This window comes from Chenopodium quinoa, unplaced genomic scaffold (assembly GCF_001683475.1).
Source record: "Chenopodium quinoa cultivar QQ74 unplaced genomic scaffold, ASM168347v1, whole genome shotgun sequence".
Classification (NCBI taxonomy): Eukaryota; Viridiplantae; Streptophyta; class Magnoliopsida; order Caryophyllales; family Amaranthaceae; genus Chenopodium; species Chenopodium quinoa.
The window spans coordinates 495,271-521,390 of record NW_018742225.1 but is presented as its reverse complement, the minus strand read 5'-3'; the positions used below and the strand labels follow the sequence as shown (position 1 = coordinate 521,390).

At 36.0% G+C, this 26,120-nt stretch overlaps 1 protein-coding gene across 1 annotated transcript; it reads right to left on the bottom strand.

The window, feature by feature from the left end:
* Window positions 1-6,576: 6,576 nt before the first annotated feature.
* On the bottom strand, window positions 6,577-20,423 carry LOC110734746 (DEAD-box ATP-dependent RNA helicase 57-like). Its single transcript, XM_021914893.1, has 12 exons — window positions 19,848-20,423; window positions 18,345-18,459; window positions 18,129-18,247; window positions 17,865-17,956; window positions 16,310-16,406; window positions 16,067-16,147; window positions 15,744-15,976; window positions 11,353-11,547; window positions 10,041-10,131; window positions 8,819-8,941; window positions 7,863-8,013; window positions 6,577-7,081 (listed from the first exon to the last, which is right to left on the bottom strand). Exons 1-12 carry the CDS (start codon window positions 19,923-19,925, stop codon window positions 6,876-6,878), a joined length of 1,581 nt encoding a protein of 526 aa, XP_021770585.1. The 5' UTR covers window positions 19,926-20,423; the 3' UTR covers window positions 6,577-6,875.
* Between the last annotated feature and the right edge of the window lie 5,697 nt (window positions 20,424-26,120).

Below are 26,120 nucleotides of genomic sequence, written 5' to 3'. Positions count from 1 at the left end.
GAAAGAGAAGACTCAACAAGAGACTCAGGATTGGACTCTATGGCGGAAAGAGAGTCGGCCTCAGATCCTAAAGACTCGTCTACAGACTTAGACTCAAACTCGGACTCGGACTCGGACCCAAACGACTCATATTCATCAAACATAGGACCTTCGCCAGCGGTTATTTCCAACTTCTCTCCACTTGGCGTGGTGATCTTCACCGTCTTGCGCCATCCCTTTGAAATATTATCAGCCTGAACGATTGACTCAGAGGGGTCAAAATCCTTGCTCGATATGACAGCTTGAATGAGCTCGGAATCATCATTGCAGACAGGCTTGGATTCATTCTTTTCTAGTCCAAAAAGAAGATTAATTTCCATATCATCAGAGTTTGGACTAGTGGGTTTCTCAGTTGTGAAGAGTTCATCACCTTCGTTGACGAAATCACAATCAAGGAACATCTCGAACCCTTTCTCACGCCTCCCATCGCGGACGAAAGGCTCGGGGAATTCATAGCATGGGAAGTCTTCCCCTTCTTTGATATACTGGCCATTGAGAGTGAATGGATATGGGTCCATGGCCATTTCCGTCTTCATGATTCGAGCATTATTGCGAGCCTTCATTTTTATAAGAGCTTGTTTCACATCTTCCTTTGTTGGCTTGAATCCCAAGCCAATGGTTTCTTTCTTAAGTGCACCAAGATGGCCCTAAAGTTCAGCCAATTTCTTTTTAAGTCCGAGGGTCATTCCAGGGAAATGCCCTTGCTTCTTCGTAATGGCATTAACATTGGTATTTGAATAAGGATCAAAGTCGAGATGACACTTCTCCTCTTCTTCGATCATGAGAACATCATCGAGCGAAAACCCCCAGAGATCTTCATCTTCTTCGTCATGTTCGACATGGATGATGGGAGTATCGATAACTTGAATGCACATGGGGGAGGAATCAATGGTAATTGGAACCCCTCCAACTATGGCTTTCAATTTCTGGTGCAACGACGATGGGATCGCCTTTAGCTCATGAAGCCAAGAACGTCCTAACAACAGATTGAAAGAAGCCTTAATGTCCACCACCTTGAACTTGGTGCGACGTTCAATGGCTCCAGTAGTTATGTTTAGCATGATAGAACCCACGGCTTGACGGCGAGTATTATCATAAGCATGAATCCCTTGAGTAGAGGGAGTCAATTCTTCATTTTTTATGCCCAACTTCTTTGCAGTGCGGAGTGGGCATACATTGATTGCAGAGCCATTATCAACCAGGCTCATAGGAACATTCATCTACCTACACACCACAGTGAGGTGTAAGGCCTTGTTATGTTGGTCCCCTTCCAGGGGTAGATCCTTGTCAGAGAAGGAAATCAAATTGCTAATACTTAGCAATTTAGTAGTGAGAAAGTTGACCAGTCCTTGAGGAGTCATATCATCATCAACTCCTATCTTCACCAGAGCATTCATCACAGCCTTTCAATGCTCGTGAGAGGTGGCCAAAATTTTCCATACATTCATTTCCACCTTGGTCTTTTGTAATTGTTTGACCACATTGTTGTTCACAGGGTCGATGGGATCAACTATTGGTTGTGATTGCGGTGGAGGTGGAGGTGGAGGTGGACTAGGTTGTTGCAACCGTCCACTTCTGGTGAGAACCTTGACCTCAAGGTCTCCCCAAACATCTTCACTTGTGCCAAGAGATGAACAGTCTATATCTTTGAGATAGACATATTCATCGTCACTATCCCAAATTCCATTTACTTCTTCATAGTTCGAGATAAATACAACTTCTGGCAGAGGTACATTCACAGGTTGAATTAGTATTGACGGATCAAAGGAGACTTCATCTCCCATGATAGCCAAAGCATCAGAAAGAGGACATGTTTGAATGTTAGGCTTCTTGCCCCCTGGAGGGACAGGAAGTTTATTAGCATCAATCAGGTCTTGGATCGCATCCTTCAACCTCCAACACTTCTCAGTAGTATGACCCTTGCCTTGATGAAACTTGCAATGAACATTGGGGTCATAGCTAGCAGTTCTGTTCTTTGGTCGAGGTTCTGGAAAAGGTCCAATTGGCATAATCAGTCCTTAACTATGCAAGCGATCGAAAGCAACATCATAAGTCATTCCCAAAGGCGTGTAAACCCTCCTTTTCCTTTGGAATCTCTAAGGGGGGGGGGCATTAAGAGCCAGCACATCATTGATATTGATGTTGTTGGTAGCATTATTGGGCTTGGAAGACGAAGAAGAAGGAGTGTCGTTCTTCTTGTTTTTCCAAGTGCTGTTGTTATTATTGTTGCTACCAGCAGTCTTCATCAGTTCATCTTCGATATTGATTCCAATATCGTATACAACTTCGAATGTACTCAAAGGCAGAAACTTCAAATGTTTTTTGTACTTATGAGTCAAATTGGCAATAAACAAGCAAACCATCACTTTTTCCTTGGGAGGATCCACCAAGAGCACAGCTGTTGCCCTCCACCTGCTTAGGGAAGTAGTGAAGCCTTCATTCTCCTTCTGTTTGAGAATGGAGAGTTCACGTTCAGAAGTCTTGGCCTGGATGTTACATTTGTAACAATTCATGAAGCTTTCAGTAACGTCCTCCCAGGCCGCAACATGTTTGGATTCCAGATAGTAGAACATTGTTGACAGGCATGCTTCAAGGAAAGAGGGAACACAGTAGGGAAGAGTGTCACATCTACTCCCTTAAGAGCCATGGTCGCAGAAAAGGCCTTCAAGTGGAAAAGCGGATTATCAAGTATGCTTGAACTTGGGAATATCAGCAGTGGAAAACTTCTCAGGAAGTTTGTCCCTTATGGACGAAGAGGTGACAGGTTGTTCCACAGAAGTGAACTCTTCAGAGATCTTACTCATATGTTCCTTAATCTTGTCCATTGCAGCAGCAGTGACATTTTTTTTGTTGAGGTATTGACTCGAACCATAACAATCTACCCCTGCTTCTTGACCAAGTGTTGTGACACCGAAACAAACACACCTTTAATGACCAAACTTAACCTTAACCTATCCGGAAATAATTAAAAAAAAAAAACTATTTTGAAATTTGAAATTCACTTTTTTTTATTTTTTATTTTTTTTAAAAAAGTATATGGGAGGATACCATCCGACTTACTCCGAAAAAAAACGACACAAGACTACCCTAAAATACGGTCATGAAATGGTGCACGATTAAAAGTGTGTGAACACGACATGTGAGTGATTAAGTGAAGGTTATGGACACGCGTTATGACCGCACAGCTAGACTGGACACCAAACCAGACATACGAACCCATAAGCATGCACGAAGACTAAAAAAAGCTAACTGGACAAACCTCCTAGGCACCGTGTCACAGTGCTGACTGTTGTGACACGGTACAGAGCACCGTCAGAAGGGGCAATGCACCGTGCCACGGCACTGCACACCGTGGCGCGGCAGACCTGCCGTGACACGGTGCGCAATTCCAGGCCTAAATTTGTGTATTTTCCAAATTTTAACCAATTTTAGTCCGTACTAATTAATATGTGGAAATAAAAACCCTCGGTCATGGGGTAAACAAAAAGAGCAAATACATGAGGGTTAGCACCAAACAAATCATGTAGCATTTAGTCACGATGATTTAAAAAAAGAGTTTGCAACCTAAGGTCAAGATCTATGTTAAACTATTGGTCAAGCTTTGGGTGTCAAAAGGGTACCATGGTTAAGAGTTTGGACGTGTTAGCAAGGCAGCCTCCTTTGAGGGTGTATGCCAACGGGCGGCTCCGCGAGTTCGTGATGAAATCGAACTCGACTTCATGGTTTGGGTGGATTTAATAACTCGGATGAACCCCTATTGCCATGAGCGTTTTTAGGTTGATAGAGTTTAAATCTCCCGGGGCTAAGACGCATGTAGAACACACACATTTTTTCAGAAAAATCGAAGGAAGTTGATTGTGAGAAGAGAAAACAAGCCACCGGACTGATTTTAGGACTACCGCAACACGGCAGAAATCCCCGTGCCACGGTGCTGCACACCGTCAGATGGTGTACTGCACCGTTACACGGCAGATTCTGCCGTGGCACGACAGTTATAAAATCTGACTGGTGCCCTATTTTCCTCCGTACGCAATCAAGTTATTCAATTTTTCCTACGGGACAGACCTAAATGCGACGTAAAAACGTCTATGCTTATGCAAGAATGCCAAATTAATCACAGGAATATTTTTCAAGAATCTTTCAAGTCTCATCCACTCATCTTAATTAAATATCGATCACTCAAATCGATAAATAACCAAGAACCCTCCCCAGTGGAGTCGCCAAATTGTAGGCGTCGCTCGAAGTGCACCTACGTTAAGGCATGTTGTGAATATGCTTGGCACTCATAGGAAGTGGGAATTGACATAATACGAATAGGGACAAGGAAAGTAGGGAGACGCCAACAAGTTTTTAAGGAACTTGTAAACCATTCACGATCATAAAAAGGCAACCACGATGAGGGACAACGATAGGCAACAACGATTGACCCTTGAAGGTTACACCTCATTCATAATCCATGAGATTACTAACTCCATATGGTTTGGAACCACAAAAGGAAGATCGGGGATGATGGGACGAAGTGAGTCATGAAGTCACATTCGCCCGTATTGGCCTCTACTCGATTCTTATAGTGGAAAACATTCCTGCGATCTCAAAGGCATACAAACAAAATATACAATTCGCTCCAAACCATTATTATGCTAAATTGGTTGAATATTAATGCAACATATAATTCTAAAATATTTGTGATCACTTGATTAAATAACAAGATTAAAAAGGAACCTAAGCCGGTTGTCCAAATTATCTTATTAGGCGTGATTTTCAATTACATATTCCCTTTAACATGCAATATGATCAATAAATATAATGGAATAAACATTAATATTGGAAGCAATTTAACAATAAATCTAACAATAAAATCGTTAGAAAAATAATAGAAATAAGAAGAGCATAATTCTTACTTTGATTCTGTTTGCTTGCAACTATAAAATAATAAACAAATTAGTAACTTCAAGGAAATAATAATAAAACAATAATTAAATTAAATTAAATAGAGTTGATTTGGGGCCAAACCTTCAAACAGTTCTACCTTTCACGCCTTGGCTTAAGGACAGAACCACGAGTAAAGTATGGACTCCTTGGAGTGCTTGAAGAAGGAATTTTGAAAGAAGAAAGGGTAGGCTAGTGTTTAGGCTAGAGCATAGAGGAGAGAAAAATAGAGAAATAATTGATGCCCCGTACATCAGAAATGAGGGGGTATTTATAGAAAAAATGTGCTAAGGGAACACACGGAACCCTAAAAAAATAAAAACCCTAAAAAATTGCACCGCGACACGGCAAAGGGAACCGTGACATGGGAAATTCCACCGTCAGACAGGGAATATTCCCGTGATGCGGTGAACAGTTGCGTGACGCGGGAAATATTTTAGTGTACGGGGAATAAAACGCATGAAGGGTTTACGCGGAAAGGACACGGAAACCCCCGTGTCACAGCAGGTGCCCCGTGTCACGGGGAATCCCACCGTCACGGGGCGACAGATTCCGTGACGTGGGAGTCTGTAGTCCGATTTTTCGTCTAAATTCATTTTTAACCCTAATTTCGTTCAGCATTTTTCTTGCCGATTGATAATTTCGGGCCATTTCTGATTTATCATTATTATTCGGGCTAAAATAAATAATAAATAAAAGGTTTGGGCCATAATAAATAATAAAACAATAAAGGTTTGGGCTGAAATTTTTTTTTTAAAAAAAAAAAAAAAAAAAAAAAAAAAAAAAAAAAAAAAAACTATGCTTTGACTAAACATCATGATTGATCCATGTACTATTCAAAAATTGAATTTAATTAAATACGATTTTTTAAGCACTCTCGGGATTAAATACTGAACCCGACAAATAGTGGCGGTGAAAATTTGTTCATAATCGGGTTTGGTTTTGGAGAGACATTTTTAGGTGTCTACAAGCTGCATTTGATTTGGTTGTTTGTTCTGAATTTGAATCAATTGATTTACCAGGAACCACTTGATATTCTGCATTGTCAATTGCTTCTTCTGCATCGTCTCCATTGTTTGGATTATTGTTATCGTCAAATATTGGTACGAATTCATCTCCAAAACTCTTAGTTTCTTCTTCTTCTATAATCGATCGATTTAAATCGATTTCAAATTCAGTTTCAATTTGCCTCTGTTTTTGTAACAATTCGTGGATGAGATTGCTACAATTTGTGGTATCGAAAGTCGAATTCTCCATAGATGATCGAATTCTCCAATTTGTGCGTTTTTTCACTTTCTCTCTCAATTGATGATCGAATTCTGCAATTTGTGTGTTTGCTCACTTTCTTTGTCCTTAATTGATGATCGAATTCTCCAATTTGTACGCTTTTTCACTTTCTCTCTCCTCAATTGATGATCGAATTCTGCAATTTGTGCGTTCTCACTTTCTTTGGAATTCTCCAATTTGTGCGTTTTCTCACTTTCCCTCTCCTCAATTGATGATCGAATTCTGTGTTTTCTCACTTTCTCTCTCCTCCATTGTTGTTCTGCTTTTTTTTTTTTTTTATTTAGAGGTATGAAATTCCGCAAGTTTTGTTAGTTTTTTTTTTTTAAAAAAAAAAAACAGTAAATGGGTGGCACGTGCAGGGCCCCCCGATTTTCAATAAATATATTGTAAACCGGGGACATGCAAATGGGATTGTTTGAACTACGCACATCTTATAAAGTTACAAATGTAGCTAAACAAACCTCTTAATATTTCCGAAAATTTCCTAAAATAAATAGGAAACACTAAACATGTTAGCTACTAGACAAAATTGGAGTAGGAGTGTAGAATCCGGAGAAAAGAGTAACAAAAAATAAAAATTACATGATGACTTCCTACATCTTTTGCTAAATTACCATCCACTATTTCCCATCAGCAGGACCAGAAAAAATAGAATTTCTGACCGGGCGATGCTTCTTCCATTTGGCTTTAGGTTTAGACATGATCCAAGATGGTACCTCACTCCCAGACTCTAACATAATATTCGCTAAATTGCGCAAATATGGTACATCTACTTCTGTGTAAAAGGTAATGGCTTCTCCTTCTCTCCCAGCTCTACCAGCTCGACCTGTAGAAACAGCACAGAACATTAACTAAAAATCCCAGTTAGACAGAAATGCTTTCCACATAGTTTTTCAATTGGTTTAATCACAGACAAAAATTTATCAGTGATCAATGCCCATGGCATCTAAGATATAGTATACATTCCTGAGAATCAACAACAAACTTAAGTGTTCAAATGACTAATTGCACTATCTCTCCCAGCCTCCCAGGACCAGATCTACCAGTAGAAACATTACAGAACATTAACTTGATAATCCGAGTTAAACGGACATTGCTTCACAAAAATTTGTTTTTCAGCTATGCATTAATACAATCACAGACGAAAATTAATCAGTGACCAATGCCCAAGGCATCTAAAATAATATTCATTCCTGAGAATCAACAAAAAACTTAAATGTTCAAATGACTAATTGCTACACTGATTCTTGAAACCAAAATCAAGCAGAAGGTATTTGTAGTAAATCTAGTGATGACTAAGATCAAAAGGTGTTCCACCATATAGATCCTCAAATTGCTCAACATCTAAAGCAAGCAGAAGCCGATTAACCGGTGGTTTCAACCAGAAATAAGACAGCACAATCACTGAGAGTTTATCAAACAATCAAAGATTAGGGCATATTTTTCAACCAAATTCAGAATATCTTTTTCTTGGAGAAAGAACATTAGGGCATTGCACAGTTCTCCAAAATATAAAACCACAAAATGTTGACTCAGCATACAGAGCAGAATCAAACAACAATCACAAATAACGCACTTATATCTTAGTGAGAGAGATTTAAACATACCAATTCTATGGATGTAAGCAGCAGCTGACTCTGGAAAATCATAATTAATCACACAGTTGAGACCTTTGAAATCCATACCACGAGCAACGACATCAGTGGCAATCAAAACCCAAGTTTTACCAGCCCTGAAATTATCAACAGCATTCTCCCGCTGCACATAATTAAACAAAAAACACAAGATCCATGGAAAAGTGTTTAAAGATTGTTTGCAACAAAAAAAATGTTTCAACCAGAAAAAGGAGAAGCAGACATATCAGTAATTACTGCAAGACAGAATATAATACATAATGAACTTTGATACATATGTCAATGGACCGTTTAAAACCAACATCCACCGTTAACAGATTCAACCTTCTTTCTATAAAAGTATTAATTGATAATTCCCCATGATATCTCAACCTCATTCAATAATTCATCTAATTGCAGTTGTATGCAATAAGCAATTCTCTTCAGTATTTAGCCATTGTTTCCATATACTTGCAACAAAAACAGACACCAAGGAAAAGATTTTACTTCCTATGTGTGTTCTCATCCCAATCCTAAATCACAAGACTAGTTTCACATGTTCCAAAATAATAATTAAAAAAAAAGTCTTTCAAGCTCAGGGTGACATTAATGATGAAGAAAGTAGGGTTTGAAGTACACAATGCTCATACCAAATAAAGAAGCAAGCAAGCAGCTTACTCCGTAAGGAATAGTACATTACCTGTGCTTCTTGCAAATCACTATGAGCAACAAAAACAGACACCAAGGAAAAGATTTTACTTCCTATGTGTGTTCTCATCCCAATCCTAAATCACAAGACTAGTTTCACATGTTCCAAAATAATAATTAAAAAAAGTCTTTCAAGCTCAGGGTAACATTAATGATGAAGAAAGTAGGGTTTGAAGTACACAATGCTCATACCAAATAAAGAAGCAAGCAAGCAGCTTACTCCGTAAGGAATAGTACATTACCTGTGCTTCTTGCAAATCACTATGGATAGCATCCACTTTGATATCAGTACACACCAGCTCTCTACAAAGCTCTTTAGCACGTTCCATGCTATGCACAAAGATTAAGACTGGTGGATTCAGACTCTGTTTATGGGGAAATAGAGAGATACTATTAGAATAAGAAAATATCAGTACCATTCCTCCGTCAGACTGGTGTAAAGAATGCAAACTAGATATAGAATCTGAAGCAAGCAATATTGAGTGTACCGTTACATAACAAAACCTTGAAATTTATCCAAAGCACTTTGTAATATGACATACTTGCTTACAATGACAATAGAAATATCATAATATAAAAGTCTTATACTAGAATGAATTTTAACTTTTTATTTACAAACAATGCAATAATGTTGACAACATGCCAAAATTACAGCAAGAATAATCCTTTTAAAGTGCATTGACAAAATCTCTTAGTCAATCACAATTTATTTCTATTACATTAACTTAGAACTTAATTCACCTCTAGTTAATCAGAATTACTCCTTCAGTTACTATTTAGTTGACACAGTTTGACCAGCACAGAGTTCTATGCATTTTTATTGACTTTGGTATTTTATTTGTAAAGGTTTGCAGTGAGGTAATTTTTAGTTGTAGTTAGTGGGGTGTGGGGACCATTACTTTTGTTGATGGGAATCGGGCATCAAATTTTTAATTGTTTTCATATAAGTTGGGAAAAAAGTGGGACCCATAACAAGAGACTGAAAATACGAAAAATTAGGGACCATTCCTTTAAAGGAAAGAAGTACAAGTGTGTCAAGCTGTCAACAAAATAGGAATGGCCCTAAGAGAAATGTGTGTCAGCTAATAAAGGATGGAGAGAGATTATCTATGCTTCTAGTATAAGATGAAAAATAACAAATTCAAATTAGCAACAAGTGACTCATAGATTCTACTTCTTAATAAAGCAGGTAGACATCCTTTTTTTGTATATTTAAACTGGAAATATGAACAACATGTCCATTAAATTAAAATTAAATTTTTATAACTTTTACTGATATACATGAAAAAGAAATAAAAAAAAATAAAACATTATATAACAAAGCAATATGTTGAGAAGCATGAAAGTCAAAATGTTGCATGTTATTTATAAACGGAGGAAGTACCAACTAAGGAAAGAATATCAGCGAACAATAAGGGGTTTCTAACAGCAGCAATAACACTACGTCACTTGTTAGAAGCCTACCTCGGCAAAAATCTGACGCAAAGCAAGAAATTTTCCTTCTTCACTTCCAGCAAAAACTAACTTTTGCTTTACTGATGGAGAAGCTGTGTTCCTAATCAAACATCAAAGGCAAATTAGACAGCGTACAATATCAGATAAGAGGAAGGGAAAGATTCACAGAAAAGCAGAACAAAACAAAAACAGAATTCAAGGCCAAAGTCACTCAAAGAACATATATAATATGCAAAGCAGATACACATAACACTCACCAGAAAAGACTAAATATATTAATATTTCAGAGAATTCGAATATGTTGGTTTCTATTGTTTCCAAAGAGCTGTAAGAAAAGATAAAAGTCCTTTGTCAGAGGCAGGAGGAGAGCCTCTACATTGAATTCAATTTACTGGGGAAGGAAGGAAGCATTCTTTTATAGATCTCTAATGAGATCACTTTTTGCTTTTAACATACAGTGGTCTAACCCTTACAAGACACAAAATTATACTTTACAACCCAATACAAAAGAGTTCAGTTGGCAGATTAAAATGATTCAGTTCACAGATTGGCAACCTTAGTAAGATAGGTAAAATGAAGATTAGTAATAGTAAAATAAAATTTGCACATGTGACTTCTATGTTTCTACTAATGGCTACAAAAAGTAAACAAGACTTAGATGCAAACAAATTAACAAGGAAGCATTCAGATGTTATAATCAGAAGAGAAAATAATGAGAGCAGAGTGTGCAAGACACGAGGTAGGTTCACTTATCAAAGGCTCACAAGGGCAAGCTCATTGATACTTTACCAATCAAGTTGACCCCTAAAGTGAAGGACCCTCTCACAATAGTTTTAATCCAGGAGCTTAGGCAAAGTGCGCCCCACCCCTCTTTTTCCTTTCTTATGAGCATATAATCAGGTAAGTCTTCCGTTGCGGTCTTCTACAAAGGTTTTCAGTCAGCTATTTATTACTTCACTCCCATTTTAATTTTTATTTTAGTGCTTCTACAAGAAGCTTGTACTACTATTCTAATTCATGTACTTCTCCATAATACTATAATATTTTCGAAAATGTCACCAATCAAGGTCTTTAAGAAATATTTTTCAACTAGCCTTATCTCATTAAAGATATGAATTAAACTAAGACTCTTCAAAGTTCAAACCTTTCCAAAGACGTGATCTATACTTGCTTTTTTTGCTGTCACCTTACTTCTTTACAAAGCACAAAAGATTACATAGTAATATTCACTTCAAGTTTTCATTTTCAGGAGTATCAAGAATACTTCTCCAATGGAAACAGAAACATGTGTAACATAAACCACTAAAAAACTCATACTTACTTCCTGCCAACAATTATCCGCACAGCATCATGCATCAATGTCCGTGCTAGTTCTTCAACAGAGTCAGGTAAAGTCGCACTAAACAGCATTCTAATCACTGAGGGATTTGAGCAGGCTTTAACAACAAAATCAATCTGCTTCATAAAACCAAGCTCAAACAGCTGATCAGATTCATCAAGAACAAGGAACTCAACCCTGCAGAAAGAAAATTGGGTGGTCATTTTTTTGGGAGGGTGTATTATTTTAAACATAATTTAAGAAGAATGAATATTCTGAAAATGATCTAGGTCAATCAACATACATATGGGATCAATTGATCCAAGACTGTCTGCAAAATTCTTTAGTCTAGATAACCATTTGTGGATGTTAGCAGAATCTAAAAATAAGCCTAGAATTGACAATTCTTGTATTTTTATTTCATCGAAATCCATGTTCAACATTTCAAATAGATATATCAACAGTACAAACTACCAGGTGAATTAAGAGCAAGTAAAACAAACTACGAAATAGTGCTTTAGGAAAACCAGATGCAGGAATGCACCCCAGCAACTTTTCTACCAATATGGTTCTTTTTGTAAACTAGACTAGATAAGCCTTTAATTGTTTAAATTTGATAGCATTGGTAATACATTTCATTAAGTAATGATCTAGTGGTTTGATTTGACTATATTTGCTTTTGTATTTTTCTTTTAGTCAATTTTTTATTTTGTTGATCGAACATATATAATAATGTTGGACTGTTCCTTTGGGTTGAGGTTTTATTTTATTTTTTTTTATCCACTTTAGAATTATATCATGCTTTTTAATACAAAAAATAAAATAGATGTAGCACCAAACTCATAATACTGATGATTATGTCTCCAATCTGACATGGATATCATACTACTATAATGGCTCCATTCCAAAAAGCCCAATCAAAAACCAATGTGGGTGGTCTGGGTGAATTTTTTTTTCCCACAACCTCGAGGGAATTTTTTTTTTATGAATGTATCCAAAGGGGACCCTCCCTAGGATTTGTACTAAACTTTAGATCTACTAAGCCTTTTTGTATTGATCATTTGTTGCAATTGACTTAGGTGCACCTAGGTGCAAAGGCTCCTTTGAGCTTTAAAATTTATTCTGATTCTTAAAAAACTAAAAAACTATTACAATTAACAGAGGAAAGTTTCTCTGATTTGGTTCATAAATTCTGGGTATTTTTGTCCTTTTAGACATTTTCAACTCATTTTCCCTTGTCAGCCCTTGTGTTAGAATACAACTCCTTTTGATGTATTAGATTCCCTTTAGATGCTTTCCTAGAGTTTAGTTTATGTTTTCTTAACTTGAGATCCCATTATTATGTTACTGTCAGTTCAGTGTTCACTAGGGATTCTCTTTGTATGTCATTTAAAGCTCTATAGAGGGTGAATGATTAATGAAATCTTAAGCCTTCTATCAAGTGTAGCTTTGCTTTTATGCTTGTTTGTTGTTAGACCTTTATAGATATTGTGTCTTACTTGCATAATAGCTCCCCTCCCATCCAACTTGATGCATTAAGAACTCGTGGTTCGGACCCGCTTGTGCCCGCCTTGAAGTATCGGCCATCACAAGCCCCGACCACCCGCATTCCGTCGCCCAAATAGACGTGAGTGCTCCTTTGATTTAATTGCCCGCTTGTGTTGCTTTGTGCTCACAAGCCCCTCTTCCGCTCAAGGCTAGCGTTCTTGCCGCCAAAAGGCTAGAGCGCGCCGCACGTTTCGGGGTCCAAACTCCCGGACCGTGACACCTTGGCACTAAGTGCAAGGGGTCTTAGGTGAGGTTGGAACAGTACGGTCGTGTTCTTTTGAGCTTCTGGCAGGCAGATTTCAGCACATCAGATCAGATTGAAGCAGAGCATTACTATTATTTTTTATTATTAATATTATTACTATTATTAAATATTGTTTAATTATTACTTTTATTATTATTAAATAAAATTAAAAATTATTATTATCTTTAAATATTACTCCGTAGTTATTATCTTTCAATATTAATTTTTATTATAAAAAATCAATTATTATTATTAGGCAAATTTGTAAAAAAAAAAAAAAAAAAAAAAAAAAAAAAAAAAAAAAATCTTTTAGATGCACTATTTTGTGAAAAAAGAATCTTTTAAAAGCTTTTTCGTAAAAGAAAACCCAAAGTTAATTTTTTTTTGCTTAAAACAACCTAGTCCTACTAATACACCTAAATTAGCCTCTAATCTCTTCTAATTAACCTTTAATCCACATTTTACTACTTAATAATTAAATTAGTTTAAAAAAAATTTTAAAAAAAAGCGCTCACCCCCACCTGCCCACCACCAGCCATCCAGCCACCCCTCCCTCTCCTTTTCCCCCTCCCTTGACAGCAGCCTAGGTTGCACTGATACGGATACGGGGACGGGATACGGCAAATTTTTTTTTTCAAAAAACGGGTACGGCTTGGATACGGCAAAAAAAAAATCAGTAAAATATAAATCCATTAAAAAAAACAATTAAAAAAGAAAACAAAACACTTAATGTTCAGCAATAACATAGGGTACTGCACAATGTAAAAAAATAAAAAAAAAATAATCACCTACTGACATTCTCAATTTATGTCACTATAATTCACTATAATATCAACAACACATAAAAACAATTAAAAAAGAAAACAAAACACTTATAGAAGAAAGAAAGAAGAGAGTAAGAAGAAAGAAAGAAGAGAGTCAGAAGCCTCGCAGGTGGGTCTCCGGCGAAGAAGAAGGTGGGTCTCCGGCGCCGCCTTGAACCAAGCGTCGACTGTCGCAGCCTCCAGGTGAGTCTCCGGTCGCCGCCGTCAATCAAATCGCACAGGGAAGAAGAAGATGAAGGAGTTCGAAATTTTAGGGTTTGTGAGAATTGGGGGAAATCGACTTTGAGGTAAGTTTTGTTTTGATTTGGGTTTCTTTTAAAAAAAAAATTGGGCTGGCTTCTTGGGTAAGGCAGAATTTGGGATTTCCCATACCCGAAACGTTTCCGATCATGACCCTAGCCGTCCCCTAAATGACTTGCCGTACAACTTTTGATGGGGACAGATTGGGGACGTATCCTAGCCGTCCCCGTCGCGTACCCGTCCCCAATACGTTTCGGGTGCGGGAGACGGCAACCCAGCGGCGTACCCGTGCATCATTGTCAGCACCCCCCTCCCCCATTTGAGCCGCTGGCATGAACCCATACCGTAGGCCCGACGACCCACATCCCTTACCCCCTCCTTTCTTCTTCATCAATTCCTCCAAAAGTTCCTAGTTTCATCTTTCTCTCTCCTAGCTCAATCATGGTTATCAATGGCTTCTCCATCTAAATTTCCTTAAATTATCTCACAAAAACCCTAATTTATCAATTCAAGACTTTAATTTCACCTTGAAATTTCTATCTCCTCCTTCCACAGGAAAAGGAGGGCCCTTGCGGAAGCTTTGACCGCCCCAACTTCTTTCGAGAGAAACCTCTGATTATTGTTCTCGGCCTTCTTTGAACACAATGTTGTATTTCGAGAATTCGTGGTCGAGTTGATGTTTCTGGGTGTGGGAATTTTTGTGGTGGGATGGCGATGGGAGTGAGGCGGTTTCTTGTGGTGGTTGACGACGGGAGTAGGCTAGCTGGTAGTTGGTAGTAGGTTGTGGGTGGGGTGGTTTTCGTGGTTGGCTTGGATGGGGGCTATGATTCTGATGGCTTAGTCAGTGGTGGGGCTGCTCCTAGGGGAGGGGGAAAGGGAGTGGGTGAGTGCTGGTGGTAGAGATTGTGGTTTGTGTTTTTTTTTATTTAATTATAAACTAATTTTATTATTAAATAGTTAGAAAGTAATTAGAAGTAATTAGTGGTTAATCAGGTGAATTAGAGGTATCAAATTGTCTTCAACAAAAATTAAATGTGTTTGGGTTTTCTTTTACAAAATAGTTTTTAAAAGGTTATTTTTGCAAACAGTGCATTTAAAAGGTTTTTTTTTGACAAATTATTATTATTATTATTATTTTTATTATTATTATTATTATTATTATTATTACTATTATTATTAACGTTATAATTATTAAATATTAATTATTTATTGTTATTATTATAATTATTATTATTAAATATTTATTATTATTATTATTATTATTATTCAATATTAATTATTTATTATTATAATACAATATTAATTATTTATTATTATTATTAAATATTAATTATTTATTATTATTATTAAAATTAATTATTATTATTATAATAGTTCAATTTTAAGTATTATTTTTAAGCACAGCAGAGCAGATTACAATAGAGCAAAGCAGCTCTAAAGAACTGAGCCTACCTCTTGCAAGGCGTGAGTTTCACAATCAAATACATACCTCATCCCCAGATCATCTAAAATCAGCCTTCAATGTAATGTACACATACCTGCTTAAATCAAGCTTCCTTTTACGAATTGCAAATTCTAAGCGAAGTGGCGTTGAGATAAGTATATCACAAGGCACTTTTGAGAAATCAGCACTTCTGGAAAGCTCTTTAGTCATTAATTTTATATAAAAGTTCTTTCCTTGAGCAAGTTTCTTGCTTTCTCTAGCCGTCTGAGCTGCTAGTTCACGAGTAGGGCAAAGAACAACAGCACGAACACGATCTTTTAACCCATGCTGCTTATTCAAATAGAAGACATTCACATTATTTTCTATCACAAATCACCATACTATCCACATATGTGAGATGAAACACAGGAGGCATACCTTAAGTTTCATTAATATAGGACAAATGAATGCCAAAGTTTTTCCAGAGCCAGTGGGCGCACAAGCAAAACATTCACGTCCCTGCAGAAATATTCAGTTAACAGCATGCAACTCATAAATTTTTGTTTTCCTTTTTACAAAAAAGTGGATTACACTGAAAATCAACAAAAGTAACAAGAATCAAAAGAATAGAAGACACAGAAACCAAGATGACAGCATGGATAGATTGAAAAGAAGGCATACGGATAGAAGGACTGGAATAGCCTGCCTTTGAATTGGAGTGGGCTCCTTGTATCCGAGTTCCGCTAAATTTCGTAGCAAATAGGGTTTGCATCCGTATCTATTCAAGAAACAAAGAACGGTTATAATCTCAAACTAGACCCCAAATTTAGAATATCACTTCCTCTACTGCTTTGTTTTGCTTTTATCTTTACATTTCTTACCTGTCAGGCAAAGGTTAAGAGGCTATAAAGGTTAAGAAAGAAAACTGAAAAGAGAAGTGGCCAGTTTATTAAAAAGTTTAACCCAAAACCAATCCAAGTGAGGGACAAATTCCCATTACCACCCTTGAGTAGAAAAATATAAAATAAGCCACCCCTAAGTTCAATTTCTCCTACTCAAAAAGTCAAAACCACTCAATAATGGGTTTCACCCAAAATTGTTAGTTTGAATGTCATTCATAGTCAACCTGTTAAACGGTGGCTTTGGGTAGATGGAATAGTTGTCACTAATTATTATTTTTTAAAAAAAATATATATGGGTTAGGGGTGATTTGGGTAATAGAGACCTCATGAGGAAACTCATTTTACCTCACGAGATGAGATATACTTGTGAGGAAAACATTTTCCCCACAGATAGAAGTTGGTGAAGAACTTTTTTTCCTCACAAGGAAAAGTTCTTCATCGGTAGGAGTGCTCTAAATGTAACAACATGACAGTCATGCCTGGTAAAGAGAATGCATTACAAGAATTCTGCTTTAATTGCAGACACAAAACTTACAATAATGTGCGAAAATGAACAGGTAAATCATACTTCTTCCATTCCTTATTAATCGACTTGTTTTTACTTGAGCACTAATAGGTGACTTTGACTTCCTTTGAGATTTTTTGAAAAATATGCAGAGTTGTATGATACGTCTCAATGCATCTATTTAGAATATTAACTAATTATATAATCTGCCTATTGATAATTAAAGATATTAATTACTGAAATCGTGCATTGGCAAACATGCCAGTGTCAACTAATATGAAACGGAGAAAATATATCATTCACAATTGCAATTTTATTGGGGTTTTTGCATCCTAGATTTTTTCTTGCTGCAGCCATAATGTGATGTAAATTTTGAAGCAAATTAGATACATTTGCACGAGGATCTCACACAAAGAAACTCCTTCAGTAACTATGATTCGACTTTTAGACCTTCAAAATAAAAATTCTTAAATGGATACATGAAAACTGCAGCACATGGCTGCATAAAGAAAATAGAAAAAACCACATGATGCTTATAATCATCACCATAGATGAACATACTCCAAAAACGGTGGCAAGAATCGAGAAAATGGCCCTAGTGTACAGATTTTTGTGGTTCAGTCCCATGATAAATAAGATTCAAATCAAAGTGACATGAATATCAAATTTTACTGGCAGACAAAATTCATAATTCCAAAATTAGTTCTATATAATTCAAACAACGCATTGAAATTCATGAACAAAATAATTAAAATCAGAGCTGAAACAGGAAACTAGATTTTCATAAATAAGTAACATGTGGTTCATAAGTTGCAAATCAAATACTCACCTAGTACTAAGCTCCTTAAAGCTTTGGAGAGGAGATGGAACATTACTCCCAGAAATATGAATTTTATGATCTTTCCGCAGAAGTGCATCACGCTGTAAGTTACAGAAACATTGATACCAGGGTTCAGCAAGTATATTTAACATAGTTATGTCAGCAGTAGCACTAGGCAAAACTCTAGAGATGGCAACATTATATTAGAGTTGAGAACTAATCAAATAGCATGCTTGTATGAATCGGGAAAGCAACATTAGAACAAAATAAGACCTGAAGCTGCTGGAAAAATTCCTTCTTTTCAGAAGGCGTCTCCTCTTCCTCGTCATTTAGTTCAGTTTCATTAACTGCACTGGCACTCTTATTAAAGACACTAAATCCCTCCACTGATCCTGAACCAAACAATTAAAAAAATGCAACAAAAGTAATTAGCAAATTTGGGTTTCAATCAAAGACTCAAATCACCAAGCTGACGTACAAAAATGTTACCTCCAGTTCCCTTTCTTTTTCTCTTTCTAATGGACTTTTTTCCTACTTCTGCTTCATTTTTAGCATCGTCAACAAAATCCAGATCCACTTCCAAAGCTTTGTTTTCTTTATACCCCTAGTTATAGAGAAAAAAAATTATTTAAAATAAGAAAGGAACAAAACACAAAGATATGGAATGGCAATCACCATTGCATCGGATATTCCGAATTATTGCAGTTTTCCCATTTCTCAATCCATCAATAGATCAAGTGAGTATCTCATTAAATTTGATTTTGTATCATGTGTAAACAAAATAGAAAAATTTGCCAAAAATAATACGATCTTTCAGCGGTCTTCCAAGAATGGAATGACCTTTGAATTATTTCAAAATGGAACGACCTTTGATATACATTTGCCGAAAATAGACCAAAAAAACCTGTAACTTGTTTCACAGGTTACTTTGGACACGTGTCACATTTGTGATTGGTTAAAACTTTATTTATTTTATTTTAACATTTTTCTTTTAATAATATGATATAAAAAATAAAACTTAAATTATATATAAAAAAAAAAATGGAAAAAAAACAAATCCCTCCCCCTTCCCGGCAGCCACCCACCACCACCTGCTATCCCCATCCCTTAACCCGCTGGTGGCCAGAGCCTATACCTGGTGTCAGATCCCGACTCCGACCACCCATCCACTCCCCTTGAACCACCACCCGAAAATTCAATGAGCCTAAATCCACCACTCAATTTTAAGGTTTTCGAGTGGTGGTTTAGGGGAGGAATGGATTGGAGATGGGCAAATGTGTATCAGGCCGCCAGGTAGAGGGATCAGGCCGCCGGCCGGGGGTGGAGAGGGGGAGAGCAGATGGCGGTTGAGTGGCTGCTAGGGGGAGGGTTTTTTTTAAAAAAAAAATTAGTTTTCTTATTTAGTTTTTAAGTAATTTTTTATTTTAAATTTTAAAAAAAAAAATTGTTAAAAAAATTAACCAACGACATTGTGACACGTGTCACTGGTAACCTTCTAAACAGGTTCCACCAAGTCACGTTCTATTTATGGCAAATGTGTATCAAAGGTCGTTCCATTTTGAAATAATCCAAAGTTCGTTTTATTTATGGAAAACCGCTTTTGAAATAATTCAAAGGTCGTTCTATTTATGGAAAACCGCTGAAAGGTTGTATTATTCTTGACAAATTTTCCAACAAAATACTAAAAATAGTAGAATATTGAAGGCATGTTACAATCTACTCCCTACTGCTTAATTTCTGTCAAAACTACACAGACAAATCTGAGCAGCAGTTCACCTATCAATTTCACAGATTGAAGAAAAACCCAATTAAATGAGCAATGAAAAACTACACAGAGCATAAATTAATAAGGAAAATTGGTACTCCATATAAAGTAATTCCCTTGAACTGTTGTTCATCCATCAATTTCATACAATATAATTGAACATTAAAAAGTATAATGAGCAAATATTAACAAAATTAAGAACAAAAAAAAAAAGTATAATGGAATACCTTGAACTTCTGGAAATCTTTGGCAAACTTTATTTTGTCAAATTTAAGGCCTGCAAATAGGAAGGAGGTATCTTCCATTGTAATCTAAGCTCAAATTTATATTCTTCTCCAATTTGATCAACCCTTTTCGATTAGAATAAACAAAATAATCAAAATTTTGTCAAAAAATCGAACCTAATAGCTTAAATTTAGTGAATTAACACAAACCCATTACAATTAAAAAACTTTAAACCGCAAATTTAAATTTGTTATCTCCTCTGGAAGACCAAAGATGGACAAAAGGAGGAAAACAAAACCACTGGTCGGGTGGTCGGAGAAAATATTACTAGGGTTTATGCATTTGGTGTTTGGTTCAATTTTTTTTTTTTTTTTTTGGATGGTTTAATACTTTTCATTATAAGACCTAATATATAAATCTATAGTACTCCCTCCGTTTTTTAATACTTGTTCCATTTCTATTTCTTGATTTATTCATTTGTTACTTGTTGGAATAGATTATTAATTTTCAATTATTAGAATTTATACTTATTGATAATTAAAGATATAAATGATCAAAGATTAGCATCAACATGCGTGTCCAAAAGAAATGGAGCAAGTATTTAAAAACGGATGGAGTAATATATATAAAGTGAAAGGAGGTTTTGGGTGATAAATTTTACTTTCCCAAAATACTCCTCATTAAAAAAATTACCATCCTTTGTAAAAAAAATGTAACTATTATCTTAAAAAAACTACCATCTTTAGTTAAAATAAATAAATAAATAAATACCTCCGTTATTTTTTTAAAAAAATATTTTTCAAGAAAAAAATCAGAATACGTAGTATATTATTTAGCCTACAATGACATCATCAACGTATATAATTTTTATTATATTTTATCAATAATTCTTAAACCTACTAATAATTTTTTTAAAAAAAAATAATTATGCGATAATATTGTTGAAAAAAAATCGAGCTTGGTAGATTACTTATATTGCACACGCACGCATTGTGCGCGTCTCTTAGCTTGTATTATTAAAGTAACAACCGCTAACGTCATCACTACTTATGTGTCACTCTCTTATTTAATTTTTTCCCGCAAAAATGTACGGATGATGTCATTTTTTTTTCCCTTTTTAAGCTACCTATTTAACATTGTTTTGAAAATTAAATTCAATTTAAATTTTAAGTTTTTTTTACGCATATTATGCTATTTTATTATTTACAAGTAGTTGTTATAAGTAGTTAATAATATAGTTCAATTAATTCTAAAAAATAATATGAAAAAAATGAATTTTTGGAAATTGTATTTTCGTATTTAATTAGAAAGTATTACTCCGTAAAGAGAAAGTAGTTGTTTTATCTTAATATGTGCTAAAGAATCTATAATTCATTTCTTATTTTAAAACTGTGCATCGCACGGGGCTAATCTAGTAGCCTATTAAGAAAGGAAAATATTGTTTATACCCCTTAGGGCTACATATAAGCATTAAATTTACACTTGAAAATCATAAAAAGTTTAAAAAATTCATCACGATAATGGGCTCCTATTGACTAAAGGTTGCTTCTTCGGTTTCCTTTAGAATGAAAGTAGCTTATGCTACCTTACTAATCTAAGCCTTTTGAAGTGCCACTAGTTGTAGCTGTGGGTAGGTGTAGGGAATATATTTCAAGCTTTAATCCCACTAGCTTGAACCCCACTGTGATCATACACTAAAGTACGGTGGCGTCCAAAAGGGAAGAAGATAGAGCAAAACAGTCGCCAATAAGTTTTTAAGGAACTTGTAAACCGTTCACGAGGTGAAGGTTACACCCCTTAACGGTCCAAGAGATCGTCAACTCCATAAGGTCATGAACCAAATAAGGGTTCGGGGATGAAGGTACAAATCCAACCTAAAAAAGATTGAACCTGCCCTAATAATAGGCCTCTATTTTATTCTGATCGTATTCATGTGCGCTTTTTAATTAACATGCAATCATTAGGATTAACCCTAAACCTGTTTATCTATGTTGGTGAATTTAATGCACAAATAAATCTATTATTTGCGATCACTTGAAATTATAATCATAATTAACCCTAACAAGATTAATAATTATCTTATTAAGCGTGATTACAAGTACAAATTCCCTTTAAACATGCATAAAAGGCGTGATCAAACAATAATTATAAATAAACATCAAGCAACATAATAATAATCATAACAATAATTATAATTATAATAACAATAAATATCATCATCATAAGAATAAATTATAATTGAAATAATCATGATAATAATCATAAAATAAAATAATCATCATCAAAATAATAATAATAATAATATTCATAATAACAATTATAAATTATAACAATTATAATCATAATCAAAACAATTATAAAAATAATCATAAATCATGTTAAAGCATAATAAAAATAGCAAGATGCTAGGCATGATACTAACAAGATTAATAACAAACCCTAGCATGTCACTAAGCAATAAAAATCAAATCTTTAATCCTAACATGATACTAACAATCATAAATATTAGGAAGAATATAGGAAGCATCGCAGGAATCATATTTAATATTAAAATTACCCTAGACATGATACTAGGAATATCATAATAACAATATAAACATGATGTCTACATCATAACATCAATAAAAACCATTAAAGTACTTACTTTGATGCCTCGTACCTCTTTCTAATAACAAAATACACACGTTAGTAACTTCAAGGAAAATAATAAACAAACAATCAAATTAAATAATTGAAATAGAGATTTGGGACCAAACCCTCAGAAATTAAACGTTTTCACGTCTAGGGCGAAGGCAACTTCGAATATGGCTAGGTGTTTCTAGATCTTGTGAATGCGTAATTTTGTATGAAAGGAAAAGTTTAGAAAAGAGAGAGAATTGATGAATGCTAATTAAAACTGATTGTAGATGAGTGTAGATGAGAATTGATGATGAATGAACGTATGATTGCGAATGAAAACTGATTGTAGGTGAATGAAAACGGAGTTTTTAATACGATATTTATAGAGAAAATTAGCCAAAAAGATAAATTAAACAAAACAGAGTCTGACTCACAAAAAACAGAGCTGGCACCAACCCTGGCTAGCTGGCGCCAGGCGCCAATGGCTAGCGCCAGGCCTGGTTCCAGGCGCCAAGGCCTGGGGTTAGGCGCCAAGCCTAATTTTAGCGCGTTTTCGAAAATCCGATAAGTTTGCCGTACTGGAGGATAAAATCATATAATTTCCTCGAAAATGCTATTTGATTTTGATTAAAACTCTGAAAAGTCAACAAAAGTCAATTTATCAATGCTAATTGAATTAGGAATGAAAAGAACCTTCTAGAAGAATCTAGAGGACTAAAACCATTCCTAATTGCATTAGGAATGATAAATCATATTAGGCCCTCCCCTAGATCATTGGGCCGTACATAAAGCTCGAACCGGGCCCAGTTTAGTAAATTGGCCATAACTTCCTCAATATTCATCGGAATTGGGCTTATAATATATCGATGGAAAGCTCTTTTCAATCCCTATCCAACTACACTACCATTGGACCCATATTATGGACCAACCAAACTGGATTGACTGTTTTCTTAAAAATAAGTTTTCAAAAACAGAGAGAAGAGAAAAGAAAATAAAACTTTCCGCAACACTAGACTTTCCACACTTTCACTTCATTCGATTATGATTCGACACGAAAGGTACTCATCACTGGGTTTGGTTTTGGGGAGACACAAATGGGTGTCTACAGTAGGGCTTTCTTTCTTATCGCTCGAGGTTCCGAGGGCCAATACATATAAGCTTGGGCTTTTTTAACGCGACCCATTTGTTGACGACTCAGTACACTATTAAGACTTGCCGAGTAGTCATCCGATACGACGGATGGCTGACCCCTAAAAGAAGAGGAGGCGGGCGCTCATTCCCTGTTTGATCTCTTTCATCCCTACCCTGCTCGTTGGCACCTATACCCTATCTTACCGATGTCCTACGACTCTTGTAAAAACAAGAGATTGAGACGCTCTTAGCTCCTGACAAGAGAGCGATCAGCAATCAAAGTTGCTTTGAGGCTAACTTTGACCAGAATGCTCTTTGTCTAAGGGGTGGATCCAGGGTGAAGACTTTAGAAAAAAGCTCACAATTCTCAATATAGTGTTAATCAAACTATGAACCTTACTTTTCTATCCTCCTTCCTCGGATTCAATATCTACCGCGAATCCTTATCATGGCATCTATCAAAGGTAGCTAAATCCCTTACAACCTCGAGAACTGGAAAAAAGGAGGGTGACATGCACTGACCCCTAATCTCTATATCACTGAGGTCGAGTGCCACCTTTCCCTGCCCGAGAATCTCCATATGCTCTTTGTGTGCGAGCAATTGCATTGCCTGCTTATCAATTTTTGAACCATGGAATTTTCTTCCGGAGCTACGGAACTAACGACTCTATTAGAACCTCAACTTATTGAGACAAACAAATTCTCAGCTTAGTCCCTTAAAGAGGAAGCTTAGTTCTTTCAAGCTTATAAGGAAACTCTCAAGTATAGTTTTTTTTTTTTTTTTTTTTTTTTTTTTTTTTTTTTTTTTTTTTGGGGTGGGGGGAGGGGGGAAGGGGGAGGAGCCCAACAGGGCCCCCCCACTGACTTGGCTCGGACATTCTTCCTTTTTGAAGACAGAGCACTCGTGGCACACACGCTTCTTTTATTTAGTGGGAGAAGTAAAAGATTACTTCGCTCCCCAAGCCACCTACCTACTCGTGCTCGTAGCTCCCAGGAAAATTAAGTATATAGCCTAAAAAGACTTGTTTTTATTCTATTTATTAGAACCATTTATTTTTGCCGTGTTGTAACGGAAACACGACCCGAATCCGCCCCAGTGGGCATCATCCAATTATCTTTTTGGCTTGCCTTGTTTAGACTGTTAGAGAAGAATTTAGACCTATCGGTAACCGGCATAAATAAAGGTGACTCAACTTCTAAACTAGAGTATCGTCTTCATGATTTCGTGCTGTGGTGAACTAAAACCGGACTCTTTCTTCCCTCTCGATTCCATCGTTGAATGAATTGTTCGATATTTTACGTGTGAGGCAATGCTTGGAGCGATACATGCAATTGCTCAGTCACCTTGTACTTTATGTTTGCTTGTCATATGAGCATCGCGTATGCTCTATTTCTTGATATGTTTGCCGGTGCATATGACAAGCTTTTGCGTTCTTTGTCGGGTTATTTACTAGATTGGTCATGCTTGGACGTTAAGCAAGCCTTTCTCGGGAAGTAACCCGTGTTTTATTGCTTTCATTTTCTTTTCTTTTTAGATTAGATTTTCTCTCATGGACGTGTTTGTGTTCCTTGCTAGGTACACAACTTGATATACTCTTGTGCATTGGTGATGATCAATAATCAAGGAAATGTGCCTCAACTTACCTATCATGTGGAGTTCAAGCCTTATTTGTAGAGATTGTGGATCCTATGAGGTTATTTCGGGTTTTTGTGTGATTTTGCATTTTCCCCATATCCGGTAATATCCTTCTTTTTCCTCTCTCTTACTCATTATGACTTGAAGATCATGTGTTGGTAATGTTGGATTAATTTCTCCTTGTTTTCCCCTCTTTGGTTTCATTGTTCATGATTTGAGAGTTTGGTCTCATTCAAGCTTGGGGGAAGGTATTCTATCATGTTTGGTAGGATGTTGATTCATTTATGTCATGCACTTGAGTATATGCATTTCCATGTTTTTCATGCTTTTGAAAAATACAAAAAGATTTCCGTTTTAATCAAGGCAATTAGGTGTTGTGTCTTTGTTTTAACTTGGATTGGACATTATATCTTTTGGATTTGTTTACTCTTGAATTCCTTTCTTCCTAAGTGGTTAATGTGTGCACGATTTGAGAGTGTCATTGGTTGACTCTAGGATATTACATGCTAAGTTAGTCGGGTTAAGAACTTTTTAGGAATCCATGAAGCCCTAGTTCACAGGTATGTGGTAAGATGGTGTTGCTCTCTATAGTGAATTTGGCACCCTTAGTTGGTATTTGCTAGTTCTAATCCCTTGTGAGGTAATATTGTTCTAGCCTTCATCACTTTGTTGTGTGGCACATTTGGATCCTTAGCTATGCATGTCTTGATCCTTGTTTGACTTATAGCTCCCAAGATCGTGACCGAAGCACTCCGGGGGAGGAAAAGGGCACCCCTTTCTTATTTTTCTTTATCTTCTTTTTATTTTGTTACAAATTTGATTTCCTATTTTGCATCCACCTACTTGCTCACCAATTTGAGCCTTATGTTTCCCATTCTTATTTAAACCA

Coding starts and splice junctions, on each gene's coding strand:
- LOC110734746 (XM_021914893.1), bottom strand. CDS start 19,925: ATGGAAGATACCTCCTTCCTATTTGCAGGCCTTAAATTTGACAAAATA. Junction 15,977..16,066: donor CTATATTAATGAAACTTAAG/GTATGCCTCCTG, acceptor TTGAATAAGCAG/CATGGGTTAAAAGATCGTGT. Junction 11,548..15,743: donor AGGAAGCTTGATTTAAGCAG/GTATGTGTACAT, acceptor TTCTTTCTGCAG/GGTTGAGTTCCTTGTTCTTG.